The following is a 19,723-nucleotide window of genomic DNA, read 5'->3' as shown; positions in this document are numbered from 1 at the left end:
TCCCCATGATGAGAATCTATTTCTATTTAAAAGAGATCTAGTAAATAAAATTAATAACACTACTTTAGAGCTATTAATAAAATTAGGGTTAGATGTAAGTAAAAAATCATTAGAAGCACTAATAAATAATAGAAAGATTTAACAGTTAAGGAAGATAGAAAGTTTATTGAAGCCGCTTTTAGATTATATAATCAGCTACCTACTTAATATAATAATATTTATATATATATAAAAAATGACTCAACTAGAAACACTTATAGAATTAAACTATCTAGAAAAACAAAACAGAAAGAATAGATTAGAAGATAAATTAAAACATCAAGAATATTATGGTGAAATAGAAGTTATTTGATCCTTTAACTAAAACTTTAAATGTAAACAATGAAGCAATGCAAGCTTTTCAAAACCAAACATTAGCAGCACTCGAGGACAATACTAATACTTTAAAGAGTGTGGAGCACTAAAGACAAAGACAAAGTAGCTTTCTTGATAATCTACGAAGCAGTTTCACTGATCAAGCCTCACCTATTTCACCTGTAAAATTAAAAGATGATAGAGGTAAAACATTTACTGTAGACAATGATATGAATGAGATTTTATTACTAATGGGTAAGCAAACAAATAAACAATTCGAATTAATATCAGTTGATCCAAATTCAAACAAATTTAAAATAAATGGTGTAGATGTATCTCTAGTCCCTAATGGAATAAAAATGAAAGGTAAAGTCTATTATTTTTCTAAGGGTTTCCTTATGTTTATTACTAATAAAAATGTAACAGAAAGAGATATAAAAGGTGATGAAAACAAAATAAAACAGTTTCTAAGGGATATTGGTTAAAAACAAAGAGGAGATACTAAAAGTAATAGATCAAAACTTATAAGAAGAATGTTTGCTAGTATCGGTGAACCCACTTCTCATTTTATATCAAAACTAACCTCCATTGAAGATGAAATATATCGTCGTGATACTTATGAACAAGGGATAGTAGAAGAAGGAGAGGGAGAAACTGATTATGAGACTGATAAACAAATAGAAGCTAGTGATCTTACTAAGACTGACCCCAACAATCAGGGAAGCTGCTTCGCAGATAGGTCTTCGACCATGTTTCACCATCAACGAAGTTGCCATTTGAATGGATTAGTAAAAAAGACTAGAATTATTAATACTAGAAACAAAAGCTGGTCATGATGAATTATATAATGAAATGCTAGATATATCTAAGCAACTATTATCCATGAATATTATTAATCAAGAGCAACTGGATAATTTTGCGTTTAACTGTGGTAAATAGGTGAAACCATGACTACGTCCCAAAAATGTGGAAAAACAACAACTATCGGGGACCCCGCTTCACGGATTAGCTAAAAAAGTATTCAGTCCTCAAATAACAAAGTTTAGAAGAGAAAGAATAATACCATTATATAAAGATAAAACATGGTCAGCTGATTTAATTGATAAGTCATCTCTATGTAAGAACAAAAATAATTGTAAGTATATATTAACTGTTATAGATATATTCACAAAATATGCATGGGCTATTCCATTAAAGAATAAATCTGGTTTATCTATAACTAATGGTTTTAAAACAATCCTATCAGAAGGTCCACAGGGTGGCTCTGAAAGTCAACAACCAGAAAAATTATGTGTAGATAGAGGTAATGAGTTTTACAATAAAACATTTAAACCTTTACTTAAAGAAAATGAAACAAAACTGTATTCTACTTATAGCGTTTTAAAGGCTATATTCATAGAGAGATTTAATAGAACATTATTTAATAAATAATAAACCAATGTTCATCAATGGTGATGGTAATTGGGTAAATATATTAAATGATGCAGTCATTACATATAACAATAACATTAACTCTACTATTAATATGACACCTGTTGATGCTTCTAATAATCCCGATAAGGTTAAATACTATGTTAAACCTACCACAGCAACACCAAAATTTAAAGTTGGTGATTATGTTAGAAATGCAGATAATATCTTCTCTAAGGGATACACTTCTAATTGGAATGGAGAATTGTTTAAAGTTAATGAGATTTTAAAAACACAACCACCAACATATAAAATAGAAGATACTAATGGTGAGATAATAGAAGGTAAATATTACGAACAGGAATTATTAAAATCCGAGCTTGACTTTGAATCTAATAATAAAGTTTTAGAATCATTAAATATAAATCTTTCAGTAAACAAATACAAAGATAACCAGAAATAGATTTAACCAAGCAAGAGATCCACTGGGCGCTGGTATCATCAATCAACAAACAATTTAACACTAAGTAAGGCTCTTGGGATATTCCTAGAAGATAATGATGATATTGATATGAAGGATACCTATAAAATTACGAATGTACATCCTCCTACAGATGGAAATGTTGTTAATAAAGAGTATTGTGACAATAAATTATTATCCTCTTCTAATAAAATAGACATTTTAAGTAGAAACATAACTGAACTAAGTAAGGGTGACTTTGATAAAGTTACAACTAAAACATTACAACTAAATGAACACAAGTTAATGAAGAACTAATTAATGAGTTTATTGAATCAACAAATGAAGTCAGAAATACTGTTAAGTTTTGTAATAAAGCTGCTGCAGATACTATCTCTAAATATAATCAATTAAAGCAAGAATTTGATAATAATAAGTTTAATCAGAATATAACTAACATACAACTAGATGAAATGTTTACTAACGGTCTGAGAGAAATGAAAGAATACAATAAATCTCTTAGAAAATTATAGTACAACAAATAATTGCTATACTTTTAAAAAGTACATTAGTTGATAATAAAGAGCAAGCAAGACTTGAGATGCATTATGGTTTTAAACAAGAAGATATAATGAAACAAATAGAAAGATTTTTTACAAATGAAAATAAGCAAAGCTATCACGGAGTCCATGACCAATCCAACAGCACCGAGTGTGAGATTACTATATCCAGATTTGTCATCAGTATCAGAACGATTAATCCGCGAAGCGGCTGAGAAACAGGTAAATGAAAAGATTCAAGCCAATAAAAAAATTTAATAATAATATTAACAAAATAAAAGATATTAGAAAATATAATGAAACTGAAACTAATAACTATAATAAGAAGTTAAGTAGATATAAAAATTATATTAACGTAGCTGAGATAACAGAAATAGTATTATCATCTATAGCAACAACTGCAACATCAACATCAGTTGCATTAACAGGAACAGGATTACCTGATTCTATAAAAAAATAATGGAAGTTTAAAAGTATAACCCTTTTGTTGTTATGAATAAACATCAACCTAAAGCTAAGCCTAAGACAAAGCTTGAAGCTAAGGGCCTATGGCGTAGCATGGACGGAGTCCTATCTCAAGAGAACAAAAAAAATTAGATATTATTTATGCTAAGGGTTTTGTTAAGACATGTAAGAAATAGTTTGATTCAGTCATTGGCTTAGACATTGATTTAGTCATTGGCTTAGACATTGAGTTAGTCATTGGCTTAGTCATTGGCTTAGACATTGATTTAGTCATTGGCTAAGTCATTGATTTAGTCATTGATTTAGTCACTTATTTAGTCCCTAATTTAGTCATTGGCTTAGTCATTGATTTAATGACTGATTTAGTCATTAACTATAACTATAACAATTATTATAAATATAATATAATTATGATACTATATCAACCATCTTATTACCATCACTATTAACACTAATAATTTTTCTAGTTAATACTAATGCATGACATATAACATCGGCAACTGCAGCACTAAATTTAAAATTAAGTTGTACTGGTTTGGACCTATATTATCACTTTGATATCTAGTATCGAATACATATATTCTATAACTACTTTTGTATATGGAATGTTCTATGATTTATATATGGTTTTATATTATGTGGTAACCCATTATAATCTTTCTTAAAGCTAACAATCTCTTTAAAAGCCTCATTATAATTAATGGTACCATAAGTTATATTCATTCTATCCTCAGGATAAAACTCGCTACCAATCTTACAATAACATTCAGTAACATTCATTATATGAAATGTACTTGCATCATGAGTTTGTTCATTAACATTATTATTTTGAAAACCAATTATTAAATATTGTGGTCTTTCCATCCCACTTTCTATACCAAGATCAAACAAGAAGTTTATAGCATTGGGTACATTCTTATAAAATGTATTCCTTTCATAGTATCTAAAATCAATATTATTCATTTTATTTAATCCTTTCTGCACAATAATTCTATTATCATTACTAGGATCAATACTAGGCACACACCATGATATATCTCTAATTTCTCTATAACATCATTAGCAACTGCACCAGGATTAGCATTAATTCTATATAGAGCTCTATCATTATTATTTCTTGATGATAATGATAGAGCTCTATGAACACAAGTTAATGAAGAACTAATTAATGAGTTTATTGAATCAACAAATGAAGTCAGAAATACTGTTAAGTTTTGTAATAAAGCTGCTGCAGATACTATCTCTAAATATAATCAATTAAAGCAAGAATTTGATAATAATAAGTTTAATCAGAATATAACTAACATACAACTAGATGAAATGTTTACTAACGGTCTGAGAGAAATGAAAGAATACAATAAATCTCTTAGAAAATTATAGTACAACAAATAATTGCTATACTTTTAAAAAGTACATTAGTTGATAATAAAGAGCAAGCAAGACTTGAGATGCATTATGGTTTTAAACAAGAAGATATAATGAAACAAATAGAAAGATTTTTTACAAATGAAAATAAGCAAAGCTATCACGGAGTCCATGACCAATCCAACAGCACCGAGTGTGAGATTACTATATCCAGATTTGTCATCAGTATCAGAACGATTAATCCGCGAAGCGGCTGAGAAACAGGTAAATGAAAAGATTCAAGCCAATAAAAAAATTTAATAATAATATTAACAAAATAAAAGATATTAGAAAATATAATGAAACTGAAACTAATAACTATAATAAGAAGTTAAGTAGATATAAAAATTATATTAACGTAGCTGAGATAACAGAAATAGTATTATCATCTATAGCAACAACTGCAACATCAACATCAGTTGCATTAACAGGAACAGGATTACCTGATTCTATAAAAAAATAATGGAAGTTTAAAAGTATAACCCTTTTGTTGTTATGAATAAACATCAACCTAAAGCTAAGCCTAAGACAAAGCTTGAAGCTAAGGGCCTATGGCGTAGCATGGACGGAGTCCTATCTCAAGAGAACAAAAAAAAATAGATATTATTTATGCTAAGGGTTTTGTTAAGACATGTAAGAAATAGTTTGATTCAGTCATTGGCTTAGACATTGATTTAGTCATTGGCTTAGACATTGGCTTAGACATTGATTTAGTCATTGGCTAAGTCATTGATTTAGTCATTGATTTAGTCACTTATTTAGTCCCTAATTTAGTCATTGGCTTAGTCATTGATTTAATGACTGATTTAGTCATTAACTATAACTATAACAATTATTATAAATATAATATAATTATGATACTATATCAACCATCTTATTACCATCACTATTAACACTAATAATTTTTCTAGTTAATACTAATGCATGACATATAACATCGGCAACTGCAGCACTAAATTTAAAATTAAGTTGTACTGGTTTGGACCTATATTATCACTTTGATATCTAGTATCGAATACATATATTCTATAACTACTTTTGTATATAGAATGTTCTATGATTTATATATGGTTTTATATTATGTGGTAACCCATTATAATCTTTCTTAAAGCTAACAATCTCTTTAAAAGCCTCATTATAATTAATGGTACCATAAGTTATATTCATTCTATCCTCAGGATAAAACTCGCTACCAATCTTACAATAACATTCAGTAACATTCATTATATGAAATGTACTTGCATCATGAGTTTGTTCATTAACATTATTATTTTGAAAACCAATTATTAAATATTGTGGTCTTTCCATCCCACTTTCTATACCAAGATCAAACAAGAAGTTTATAGCATTGGGTACATTCTTATAAAATGTATTCCTTTCATAGTAACTAAAATCAATATTATTCATTTTATTTAATCCTTTCTGCACAATAATTCTATTATCATTACTAGGATCAATACTAGGCACACACCATGATATATCTCTAATTTCTCTATAACATCATTAGCAACTGCACCAGGATTAGCATTAATTCTATATAGAGCTCTATCATTATTATTTCTTGATGATAATGATAGAGCTCTATGAACACAAGTTAATGAAGAACTAATTAATGAGTTTATTGAATCAACAAATGAAGTCAGAAATACTGTTAAGTTTTGTAATAAAGCTGCTGCAGATACTATCTCTAAATATAATCAATTAAAGCAAGAATTTGATAATAATAAGTTTAATCAGAATATAACTAACATACAACTAGATGAAATGTTTACTAACGGTCTGAGAGAAATGAAAGAATACAATAAATCTCTTAGAAAATTATAGTACAACAAATAATTGCTATACTTTTAAAAAGTACATTAGTTGATAATAAAGAGCAAGCAAGACTTGAGATGCATTATGGTTTTAAACAAGAAGATATAATGAAACAAATAGAAAGATTTTTTACAAATGAAAATAAGCAAAGCTATCACGGAGTCCATGACCAATCCAACAGCACCGAGTGTGAGATTACTATATCCAGATTTGTCATCAGTATCAGAACGCTTAATCCGCGAAGCGGCTGAGAAACAGGTAAATGAAAAGATTCAAGCCAATAAAAAAATTTAATAATAATATTAACAAAATAAAAGATATTAGAAAATATAATGAAACTGAAACTAATAACTATAATAAGAAGTTAAGTAGATATAAAAATTATATTAACGTAGCTGAGATAACAGAAATAGTATTATCATCTATAGCAACAACTGCAACATCAACATCAGTTGCATTAACAGGAACAGGATTACCTGATTCTATAAAAAAAATGATGGAAGTTTAAAAGTATAACCCTTTTGTTGTTATGAATAAACATCAACCTAAAGCTAAGCCTAAGACAAAGCTTGAAGCTAAGGGCCTATGGCGTAGCATGGACGGAGTCCTATCTCAAGAGAACAAAAAAAATTAGATATTATTTATGCTAAGGGTTTTGTTAAGACATGTAAGAAATAGTTTGATTCAGTCATTGGCTTAGACATTGATTTAGTCATTGGCTTAGACATTGAGTTAGTCATTGGCTTAGTCATTGGCTTAGACATTGATTTAGTCATTGGCTAAGTCATTGATTTAGTCATTGATTTAGTCACTTATTTAGTCCCTAATTTAGTCATTGGCTTAGTCATTGATTTAATGACTGATTTAGTCATTAACTATAACTATAACAATTATTATAAATATAATATAATTATGATACTATATCAACCATATTATTACCATCACTATTAACACTAATAATTTTTCTAGTTAATACTAATGCATGACATATAACATCGGCAACTGCAGCACTAAATTTAAAATTAAGTTGTACTGGTTTGGACCTATATTATCACTTTGATATCTAGTATCGAATACATATATTCTATAACTACTTTTGTATATAGAATGTTCTATGATTTATATATGGTTTTATATTATGTGGTAACCCATTATAATCTTTCTTAAAGCTAACAATCTCTTTAAAAGCCTCATTATAATTAATGGTACCATAAGTTATATTCATTCTATCCTCAGGATAAAACTCGCTACCAATCTTACAATAACATTCAGTAACATTCATTATATGAAATGTACTTGCATCATGAGTTTGTTCATTAGCATTATTATTTTGAAAACCAATTATTAAATATTGTGGTCTTTCCATCCCACTTTCTATACCAAGATCAAACAAGAAGTTTATAGCATTGGGTACATTCTTATAAAATGTATTCCTTTCATAGTAACTAAAATCAATATTATTCATTTTATTTAATCCTTTCTGCACAATAATTCTATTATCATTACTAGGATCAATACTAGGCACACACCATGATATATCTCTAATTTCTCTATAACATCATTAGCAACTGCACCAGGATTAGCATTAATTCTATATAGAGCTCTATCATTATTATTTCTTTTTAATATTAGTTTAAATCCCAAACCTTCCTTAGCTGTTCTAAATCATTTACGAAACCAAATAGATCACTCATATTAATCATCATATACATATGACCTCGTTCTGCAGCAATATGGTCACCTTTAAGTTGACTATCTCTATTACCTTGATTTCTAACAAAACCACTCTCATACTCATCAACAGTACTAGTTAATAACTTATACATCAAAAGATTAGGATGACAATGATCTATATATTCAATAGTCCTACCACCACTAGTTTCAAGCTTAACTGAACCAAACAAAGCCATCATACCATAATTTACAAATATGATATTAGAATCATTAGCAAATACACCACCAGCATCATCTGATACAACAAAATCTATCTCTAGATACAAATCATGTATATTTAAATGATTCACTTCTCATTGAGTATGATATTAATGTTAGTATTGATTGTATTCATTGTTGCCAGATTAATTGGTTTATATTTTATAATCTTACTCTTATGTATATCATTATTATAACCATAAGTTGTATCCAAATTAAAATGCAAATTAGTATCCATTAAAATAAAGTCAGAAAATGACGGATAGCTTAATCTTATGGGAACTACAAAAGATACATGATGCTTTAACTAAAACTAAAGAAGAACATATACTTAACTTTAGAATGATAAAGCCAACAGAAAAGTTTAACTTTAATGAACCTATACTTAATACAACAAAATTAGGTTTAATTAGATTATCAGTTTATAACTCGGTGTTTAATGTGAATAGGAGAAGTAATCACTTCTTGTACGCTAGTACTGTAATAGAATGTGAAGAAATCCGGGAACTGGCTTCGCCAATCCGTGAACCGGCTTCGCCAATAGCAGAACCTCTTAGCTCTAACAAAAACAATAACACTGACTCAAACATTACATCTGTCCTTAATTATAATTAAAAAGGAATCCCGTTGCTATATTCAACTATTACACCAGGAGCATATGAGTTAACTGACACAGCAGAATTAATAAAAGGAGAAACTAATGGTAATGTTAGAATCTGATAAGAATACAATGAAAAGTTAATGGAAATAAAACAAGGAACACTCATTTTTGATGTAGAAAACTCAATAGCCCCATTACTGGGCTTTAGAAAAATAGTTAAAAAAGGTAAATATACATCTCAGAAAATTGTTGATATTATGGGTTTTAGTACTATTAAATTTCATTGTAGTGTGATATCTGGTGTTAAAGATAATGAGAATAAAACAGACATACTACATACTTTTACTCTAACAGAACCACCAAGTTACTTGATAAATATTATACCAACTAATATCTTATATCAAAATGTAACTAAAGATAGAATAGAATATACTGAATCTCATATTAAAGATGAGCATGGAAGACCTATAGACTTTAATGGCGATGTATTAAGTTTTACTTTAATTCTAGTGTAACTAGCTGGGCGAAGCCCCCATTTAATTTAGAATATGTTTATAGTTAATGATATGGTTATAGTTCAATCTCTATCTGTAATAATAGCCATGGACATAGAAATAATTTAACTACAAAACTCTCCGATCCCAATTAATTCTTAGTTTACCATTAATATTTTTTTTTTAGTTATATCAATGACAAAATAATTATAAGGCTCTTTCGATACCTTATTACATATATTAGCAAAATCATTATAACTAAGTTGAACATTATTAAAGAAATCTTGATATATAGATATGAGGGCTTTACCTCTTTGTTCAAATAAAATAAATAGATTACAATTCTCTCTGACACTCTGTCTATCTATTGTGAATAGATTTTGATTAAGATATATCATATTACAATTATTATGTCTACCTCTACAAAAGTGTTCATTAATAACTGGTTCTTTGGCTCTAACATCATCGAATATCATTAGTTTCTTTAAGTCTTTTGGTAGTTTATCAGGAGATGGTAAATCTTTTATATCTTTAATAAACAGGATAACTTGTTTATTCTTTCTAATCCATTGTACGGATCACCAGTAGGTCTAATGATGTATAGCTTATCAAAGTATATACTATACATTAATACGAATGTTTTTCCACATTCACTAGGACCAGATATTATACATCTAAAGTTATCTGGGAATGTAGCTTCAGTAATTATATTATCATCATTTAGCCATGATTGTAGATCTTCACTTATATTAACAGAGATAGTGTTAGTATTGTTAGTAGGGCTATTATTAGGTTTACCCTTTTGATGTTTTTCATCAAATAGATATATGAAATTATCCTTATTATCATTATCATTATAATTATCATTAACATTATTAGCAAACCTAATTTGTAGATCATTATCAATGACATTATCTTTATTAGCAAAGCTACTTCGTAGATCATTATCATTACCATTAACATTATTAGCAAAGCTAATTCGTGGATCATTATCATTATCATTATCATTATCATTATCTTTATAATTAACACTATTAGCAAAGCTACTTCGTAGATCATTAACATTATCATTATCATCTGCGAACGAGCTCTGCTCGTGGCAAGCCAAGCAGGTTCCCTGATAAACTTCAATTTTACTTTTAACTTTACAACTCAAACACTGACACTTTTTATATCCGTCAGGACATTTAACTTGATTAACGAGAAGATCCAAAACACTCTTATTTTTAAATCCTTGATCAAAAAGATAGATCATATATAAACAATAAGCCGCACAATAAGATTCATCATATTGTTGTATTCTTTCATTACAGCCTAGATCAAAATTTTCTTCTAAAATTAATGATGGGGTCTCAACACCAAAACTATCAAATTAAAACACAGGACCACCTTCTCTTCTTATAACTAAAACCCAATGTGTACCAACAGTTGGATCTAAATTTACAACGATGTTGGAGTTAGGTTCACAGATTGTTTTAGGACTTTGATCTCTCATCACTATTTCAATTGGTGTTAGACTTATATCTTTTCCTATATCTTTTATTCTGATATCACTCATAGCACTATTATCAATATTAAATTTATTATTGAATTCCTCAAAAGTTAGGATAAGCATTTTTATTAGGTATAAAAATGGAGACAGATAGCGCAGTTATAATTTTTATTTTAATAATTGGAATTTGTTTCATGATATATGATTCAATACCAAGTAAATATACAAAACTAGACAAAAGTTTTGGTGGATTTATGAATAGGAGTCTAGTTAGATTTGAATATGAAAAATCACCATTACATACTATTGTTTATGGTGGAACTGGAACAGGTAAAACAATTTTTATTAGACAAAATTTAAAAGTATACTTGGACGAAGACCGAAACCAGCCTAAAAATATAGTTATAGTATGTAAAGATGATAGAGACTGGATAGATCCTGAGACTGGTGAGTTTTATATTGGATTTAATAAATGTGATATAAATATGATCACATCAAAAAATAAGTCTAAATTCAAAGATTGTGTAATTGTTCTTGATGATATGGGTGATTAGTTAAATAAGGATATAGCTTATTATTTCACAGAAGGAAGACATTATAAAATTCAAATGATTGTAATGTGTTATAAACCAGCTCAAATAAATAATACAGCAAGATTCAGTTGTGATACTAATTATTTAACAACTTATAATGGAGCTGATCTATTTAAAAATTTTAATGAAATATATAAATGTGAGCATAACTTTAGTAAAATAATTAGTGAGTTAAATAATAACCATTATAATCGTACAGATGGAATATCAGATGAGCTTCGCTATGGTATAATTAAATATAATAGGAAAGAGAATCCTTTTATTATTATTAATAGTAATAGAACTACGATATATGACTCGAGAGTTGGTCATATGGACTTAAGAGCTGATAAATTAGAAAGTGAAGACATAAGTAAACTTATAGCATATATGAAACCACTCATGATAAATGCTACAGATAGAAAAACAATTAATCATGATAAGTTTCAGTTCTATTTTAATAAACTTCTTGTATTAAATAATATTAAAAGTCAGAATGATGTTTTAACAAAAGAGACGGTTAAAGCAAATTTTTGGAGGCAAGCATCAGCTATTGTTGGAATTATAAGTTCGGTTTTTTATATTTAATTATATTTATCCTGATACATTAGTAAAAAAACTGCTGGGGCTATAGCAATGGGTGCAAGTAATATATTGAATAGGGCAAGAACGTTGGTTAACGTTGAATATGGAGAAGATCTGGGAACGAGCTCTGCTCGTGGTGAACCAACCAGTTACACTGATTTGGGATCAGACACCGCATGTGGTGAAGCAAGTGATTACACTAATGATCTACGAAGTGATTACAGCGAAAATGAAACATGGGCAAAGCCCAATCTACGAAGTAGCTTTGCTAATTCACAAAGCGGTTACACCAATCCACGAAGTGATTACCCCAATAGTGAAACATGGGCAAAACCCAATCTAAAAAATAGTTTAGTTAGTGCAATGCGCAAAGTGGTTACATCGATACAAAAAGAATATATAGATGAAGAGAGAGAGGGGTTTTAAATAAATAGGGACTAGAGTATTTAACCGGGCTATATGAAAAAAATGAAGAATTTAGAGATTCAATTATAAATTTTGTTAGAGATAAAAAAGAATTAGACCTTAAAAAAATTTTAGATGGAAGATGTAAAACTAATAAACTCAATAACTCAGGAATGGATTATTTAGCTAAGTGTATCCTGTCTAAAGATAATACTAAAGATGTAATTGAAATCTTGGCTAAATTTTATGAGAGTGATTAAAATTTGCCCTATCCACGAAAAGGCTACACCAATGGTGAAACATCTGCGAAGCAGGCTCCCTGATGGGCAAATATTTATAATTTTGCCCTATTATAAATGCTTTTAAAATGTTTAGAGTGTATCCATAAATCTGCAACCATTGGTTGTTTAAAATTTCATTGTACATTACAGCATGAAGATAAAATTGGTGAATGTGTGTGTGTGGCGATAAAGCATTAAGTGGTATTTGTGCCAATAATTTTTCTCCGTGGGGTTGTTCTTTTAAAGATGAATCTAACTCTAACTCTAACTCTAGCTCTAACTCTAACTCTAGCTCTAGTTCTAACTCTAACTCTAATCTGCGAAGCAGTTTGGTAAACCACGAACAAAGTTCGTTCACTGATTCTAGCCCTAACCCCAGCTCTAGCTCTAGTTCTAACTCTAACTCTAATCTGCGAAGCAGTTTCACTGATTCTAGCCCTAACCCCGACATTAACTCTAGCTCCAACCCTAGCTCTAGCTCTAGTTCTAACTCTAATCTGCAAAGCAGTTTCACTGATTCTAAGCCTAACTCTAGCTCTAACTCTAGTTCTAGCTCTAGCCCTAACTCTAGCTCTAGTTCTAACTCTAACTATATCTATGACTATAATCCGCGAAGCAGTTTGGTAAACCGCGAACAAAGTTCGTTCACTGATTCTAATTCTAACTCTTACACCAAAGTCTTAACTAGAAGTTGTAATAATTGTAATTATGTAAAATCACTAGTTAATTTTGATGAGAGTAAGTATACGGGTAGAAATTGTACTTCAGCTAAAGTTAATTGTCCATATTGTCCCTCTGTTGTGAGATATGATGGGATAAGAGCTCATGTAAAAAGACAACATCCAGATGTAGATATGCCTAAAGGATTTACTAGAAATTTGAGTGAGAGAATAGTTAAACCTAGATGGCAAAGCAGGGTGAAGCATGGACAAAGTCCTATGACTGGAAGTCCATCAGATCTCAGATCAGATCCTAGATTAGATCCAAGATTAGATCCTAGTTTAGTTATTAACCAAACGGGGGAAAGTTGTTCGTGTAAATATTATAATTTTGTATCATTTCTTATTAATAATGGAATAAATATAGAAAAACTAAAAGAGAATATAAATTTATTGAAGAGTATAGATAATTTAAAATAAAAAATATAGAAAAGTAAAAAAAATTCATTGAAAAATTTAGATAATTTTAAAAACTATTTAAAAAAGAGGGATTTCACTCTTTAAGCGCCATAAATAGTGATTTTGTACTGGGGCATCACTCCGATAGGGGCGATTTCGCTCTTAAAGAGTGATTCACAAAATATTAGCAAAATTTTTAAAAAATTATAAAATAGTTAAGCTAGTTTTTTCGCAAGTTGGTTTTACGTGCTTTTTACACGGTCTCACTAATTTTATACTAGTATCTGGGGACGTACACTGGAGTCAGTGGGGATAGAACCCGAACTATCCCTCTGATAACGGTTAATTACCAGCTTAACTCGACACTAGTGGTTTGCACTAAGTGAGACAAGAAATGATAGATTTTGAGTGAATATAAAGGTAATATGTAGTACAAGGATAAAACAAGGATACCAACAAGCAGTAAAATTTGGCCCGATTCGACATGCGCGATTAGCGTTTGGAGAAAGGGACAAATTTTGCTGTTGGTTGGTATCCTTGTTTTATCCACTACTGCCGGTGCCTGTCCACAGTATTACCTGGAATAAACAGAACAAAAAACAGCATCTTCTAGTAACCGACGTCATGGAAAGATGCAAATGCACCAAAAGTTAGTGAAAAAATCTGATTTCACAGTAACGGCTAGGGTGGTTAGAATTTTGGTTTAACTACGCAAAGCATAGGGGTCTTTCGCATTATAGCCCCCCATGATATTATAGCCCCCATTATGGTTTTTACCATGCTGGGGGGCTACAGATTATCTGACCACTAAGCTGGGGTTATTATGGAGGGGGGAGGGCTATAGATTATCTGATCACTAGTCTGACCACTAAGATTATCTGACCCCTAATGGGAAAGACCCAAAAATACTTATCGCGACGAGTGACCTAAAAAATCTTTTATAATAGGCCAAATTTGCTTATAGTTCCGAAATATATTTCGAAGACGATGGCTCACAGGATTTTCAAAACTTAGATTTTAGATTTTAAACTCAAGACTTACATATTGCATGATTATAAGGGGGAACTAACCGTGAGTTCTCGGTCCACTCCTTGGGAGGACAGATCTCGTTCAGGTGAGCCAGCAACTCCCACTCAGTCGGCACAATCTCCGAGTGTCTCCTGGGCGACTTCTTCTCAGAGGGACGTCTCCCAAACTCACGTGGAATCCCGTGCTTCGTCATCCTGTATAACTCTCACTCACTAATATTTTGGATATATTCTGCCCCCCCCCCCCAAGGGTTTTTATGACTCCCATTTACAAATTATATGTTGTTATATAGCACGTTACTATGTAAGAAAACAGCACGTGCGCCTGGAGGTCATAAAAAAATTATGCTCACTAAGCTGGGGGGCCGAAACAGAATAGAATTCCAAGATCTTTTCAGTTTGTGCCAACCCCTTGTGTGTTTAAAGCTGGTTGTTGCACTGGGGTTGGGGGGCAACAATGGAGTAGGTCGGATAATTTTTCCCTATCTGCCCCCACGCCATTTATGGCTACTCTTTATGTCCGTATAGGTGGCCAAAACATATCCAATGTTTACGCTCCACTCATGCACGTGATATTTTAACGTGTCTTTCCCATTAAAGCCCCCCCCCCCTCACAAAGTTATATCCGCCCCCTTATGGTATGTTTGACAGATGTCCTGTTTTTTTCACTCCTATTCTTTTAACCCCCTATTCTTTAACCGCAATTTATTAACCCCTATATCATTTACCCCCTCAATTATTTAACCCCATATTGTTTCAACCCGATTTTAAGCTTCTTATAATTGAGGATAATTAAGCCTCAATCAATTCTATTTAGGCCAGTTTATAGAGATTAAAATCGGGGTGAAATGATTGAGGTGTGAATTGAGGTGTGAAACAAAATAGATCCAATTTTTCTCTGGAGTAGTGAATGAAGTGAGAGCAATAGGTAGAGCCAGCCTTGCCTGCGGGCCAGTGGGTGACTGGAGGGGTCATCTAGTTCGCGTGGGTGGGTGAAGAGGGAGGACCTGGCTGCGGGTGCTGTTCCACTGGACACACATTTGGGCTCTCCGTACTTAATTATCGACAAGACCACACTATCACCACCAGTTGCAGTCCCAACTACAGCATTGCCTGGTGTGGACATTTCCAATTTTGATATTATCAAATTCGATATTCAGCACGTGCAGAATTCTGATTACTTAATCTTTCGATTATTTTGATCCAACTGGTCTCGATACTATATATTTGATCGAAAAGGTTGCATTTTCCGTTTGTACTCCCAGATTAATTTGAGTATATTATTTGTAGCCCCAGAGTGCACGAGCTGTAGAAACATAATGAGTTATCACTATATGTAATTGAACGTATTCTGCAACTAGGGGTAAAAAAGAACACAGCAGCCTCAATTCCATATATCGGATCTTTTCCGTTTGTGCCCCCCCCAGCTTAGTGGGCGCATATTATTTGCACCCCCCAGACGCACGTGCATTATTTTTACATAATGGTTTATTATAGAATGACACGAGCTCTGTAACTGGGGGGGCGCATAACGTACTGGGGGGGGGGGGGGGGGGGGCACAAACGGAAAAGATCCCATATACCTTTGAAGAAAGATACGCGTAGAAGTTTGATCCATTGCATTTATCTTGAAGTATACAAGTGAAAATATCAAATCCAACACAAAATACGGATCTACTCTCTTTCGCCCCCCCCCCCATTTTTTTACCCCCAGTTACAATCTATATGTTGTTATATAGCACGTTACTATGTAAGAAAATAGCACGTGTGCCTGGGGGTCATAAAAAATTATGCTTACTAAGCTGGGGGGGGGGGGGGGGACAGAATAGATCCCAAAATACAGTCAAGATGGCTAAACATGTCATTCTCATGGTGACCCAGTTTATCTAACACCATTGGTGAGAAAAAGTGTTCACAAAGATCCCTGTTCTCTGTTGGGCTCTATTTCTGTTCCCTCCTCAATGTCCACCCCCATCTTAGTGGGCAAATAAGTTAACGTAACCAAGCGCACGCGCTATTTTTTATATAGTAACGTGCGTGCTATATAACAATATTATAATATAATAGTAATAAGAAATTTCAGATCTTTTCCGTTAGTGCCCCCCCCCCAGTTATAAGCCCTCAGTTACAGAGCACGTGCCATTATATAGTAAATCATTACATAAAAAAATGACACGTGCGTCGGGGGGGTGCAAATAATATGCGCCCGCTAAGCTGGGGGCACAAACGGAAAAAAAAGACCCGAAATTTCACTAAGCTTGGTTTCACCAAGCTAAGTAAGTCACTAACAAGGCTTGAAATTGATTTCTCTCACATTTCTCATTATGGTATGATTCGTACTTTAATTTCTTCTTAGCAAAATCAAATAGATATTCTTTCACTTTTTTTTGAATTTGGGAGGACATAAATGTGAACTTAAATCAGGAAAATCAAGCGCTAATGAAAACGAATTGTTGAAGCTTGTATTTCGGTAGAAAATATTACATCGGCAACGCTGACGATTACATTCGTTTGATCACAAAAATATTATTATGTAATCGTCTGATTACAAAAAAAATTCTCGTTAGAGCGTGTTTTGGGATATCCATTTCTCATTCGGCAAAATTAGTTTCCTCGAATGGGAAATTTACTTGTCAATTTATTTAAAATTTTGTTTAAAACTACGAGATCCATGAAAACAAGTTGGTATGAAATTGGAAATAAATTTACTGCTCGAACACAATAATTGTATTCTTCATCAGTAAAATGACTGCTTCCTTGTATCCATTTTAATTTTTTTTCTGAGGCTTTTCCATTTACCTTGCGATGTTTTTACTGGCAAACCAAATGTTTGATCCATAAAACAAGACCGATATCATGTCACTTTTGAATAGATTGCATTTTACCAACTTTTTTGTTCCACTTGGAATTGATCTCTTTAGATGTGCAAAATTCTGATTTCTTTTTGCTTCTTCCTACCAAAACCATCTCACAGGGAAGACATTTCAAAGACCGGGACATATACTTTTCAAAAAATTTATCGTGGGGTTATCTTCTGCTTGTTGTTTTACAAAAAAGGTAAACCCCACAATAAATTTTCTGGAAAAAATATGCCCAGGTTTTTGAAGTGTCTTCCCTGTGAGACGGTTTCATTGGTGGGAAGAAGCAAAATGTGCTTGTTTTGTTTTCTTTTAGGAAAATTGGACCTATTCTGGTTCACCCCCCGCTTATTGGGCTTATATCTTTTACCCCCCCCCCCCCCACGCACACGGGCTATTTTTTCCATGGTAACGTGCTATATAACAACACATTTGCAACTGGGGGCGTAAAAACAAAGGCTGGGCCAAAAACAATTATATCTGGAAAATTGCATATTTTTGAACCTCCTTGCTCCAAACATTAGCATTTTCAATAAATTTTTTCAGCTGCATTTCATTGTCTATGGTGCTGATAATTTTTGTCGTCCGCTCAAAAAGACTATTTTGGAGTGAATACGTAAATTATAATTGGGGGCATAAAAAGCTTAAGCGGACAAAACAGACACATGTCAGGTACTCCTCCTATCGTCAGGTACATAAAGATAGGTAATTTTGTTTACAAGTCATAGTTTTTAGCCCAAAAATATTTTTTCATTTTGTATAGGTATAATTTTGTTCATTTTAACCCATAGTCAAGTCTTGAAAAGTTCTTTAGTTGTGATTCCAGTACTTCCTTAAGCCTTTAAACAAATCTTCAGTTTTGCTTTCTGCAAACTAATTTTGGGTTGTCACAGAATTTTTAAAAACCGAACTACAGCTTCAATTGAATTCATAACAGATCTTGATTTAGAAGTCACCAATTGGAACTATAGCACCAGGACAAGCGGTCTAGTCGCCAAGGTGAACATAATTTCATTCGATCTGTCTCTTCCCCTTTTTCTTCTTCAAATTTCATTGTTTCCGTATTTTTCTGTATCGTATAATGATGAAAGCTGACCTAACAGTTCATTGCTAAGTTCAGAAAGATATAACTCTTACGCAAATGAAAGTAACATGAGAATGCGCCATATTCGAGGCTCTAATTTCGACAATTTCCAGTTTTCAAATTTCCACTGGTCCTCTCGAACGACTGGCGAGGCAAATAATTTAGAAGAGGGGCATAGGCTAGAGAAAACCTTATGGATTAAACACTGACTTGAAATGTGTTCGCACTCTCGTACAAGTTGGTGATAGTTGGAGACATTAACCACCACGTTATGCGGGTTATACGGTCAGCTCTCAATCGCTATTTAGCAACAGCATTAGTTTCTGAACGCGGGCAGCTCAAATCACTCAAAAATCGGAAGTTAAGCCTGGAAAATTCACGGGAGAAATTTAATCGAACGAATGTGGTACAAAACGATCAAGCAAAAATTTTACCTTAAATAGGGCAATTTTACAGCAATTTCTTTAGTCTTCGTTTGAGAGCAATCGACAATTCTCAAGTTAATGCTAAAAAATGTAGTTGCCGATCGTCAATAACGATTGGTCATTAAAAATCCCCTGTCACCTGTCCCTGGAGACTCGAAGCGTCCAGTAACTCTCTAATATTGAACTTGGCGATGCCGATATAGTACATTAGGGGTACTATCTTCTGCTTCCGTGGCTAATTGAATAAAACGCATCAGATACACATTCAGTACCCAATTCCTTTTCACTAAACAATCAATTTCTACTAAATGTATGTTTTCCTCTTAGAAGACCGCAGTCATCATAGTACCATTACAGGTATCCGCTGTTTTTTAAAAGTA

At 31.9% G+C, this 19,723-nt stretch overlaps 1 protein-coding gene across 3 annotated transcripts; it reads right to left on the bottom strand.

Annotated features, from left to right (window-relative positions):
- Positions 1–14,420: 14,420 nt before the first annotated feature.
- LOC142349767 (uncharacterized) lies at positions 14,421–16,141 on the bottom strand. Of its 3 annotated transcripts, none has more exons than XM_075401528.1 (3): positions 15,921–16,141; positions 14,990–15,171; positions 14,421–14,526 (listed from the first exon to the last, which is right to left on the bottom strand). In XM_075401528.1, the coding sequence occupies exons 1-3, from the start codon at positions 16,100–16,102 to the stop codon at positions 14,498–14,500; spliced, it is 393 nt and encodes a 130-aa protein (XP_075257643.1). In that variant the 5' UTR covers positions 16,103–16,141; the 3' UTR covers positions 14,421–14,497. The 3 variants fall into 3 exon arrangements, with proteins under 3 accessions (XP_075257643.1, XP_075257644.1, XP_075257645.1); XM_075401529.1 differs by having other exon boundaries at positions 15,019–15,171; XM_075401530.1 differs by lacking the exon at positions 14,421–14,526 and having other exon boundaries at positions 15,047–15,161.
- Positions 16,142–19,723: the final 3,582 nt, after the last annotated feature.

The sequence above is a fragment of the Convolutriloba macropyga genome, chromosome 11 (assembly GCF_964194025.1).
Source record: "Convolutriloba macropyga chromosome 11, txConMacr16.3, whole genome shotgun sequence".
Classification (NCBI taxonomy): Eukaryota; Metazoa; Xenacoelomorpha; order Acoela; family Convolutidae; genus Convolutriloba; species Convolutriloba macropyga.
Note: the sequence above shows the minus strand (reverse complement) of the source record. Positions and strands in the feature narration are given on the sequence as shown.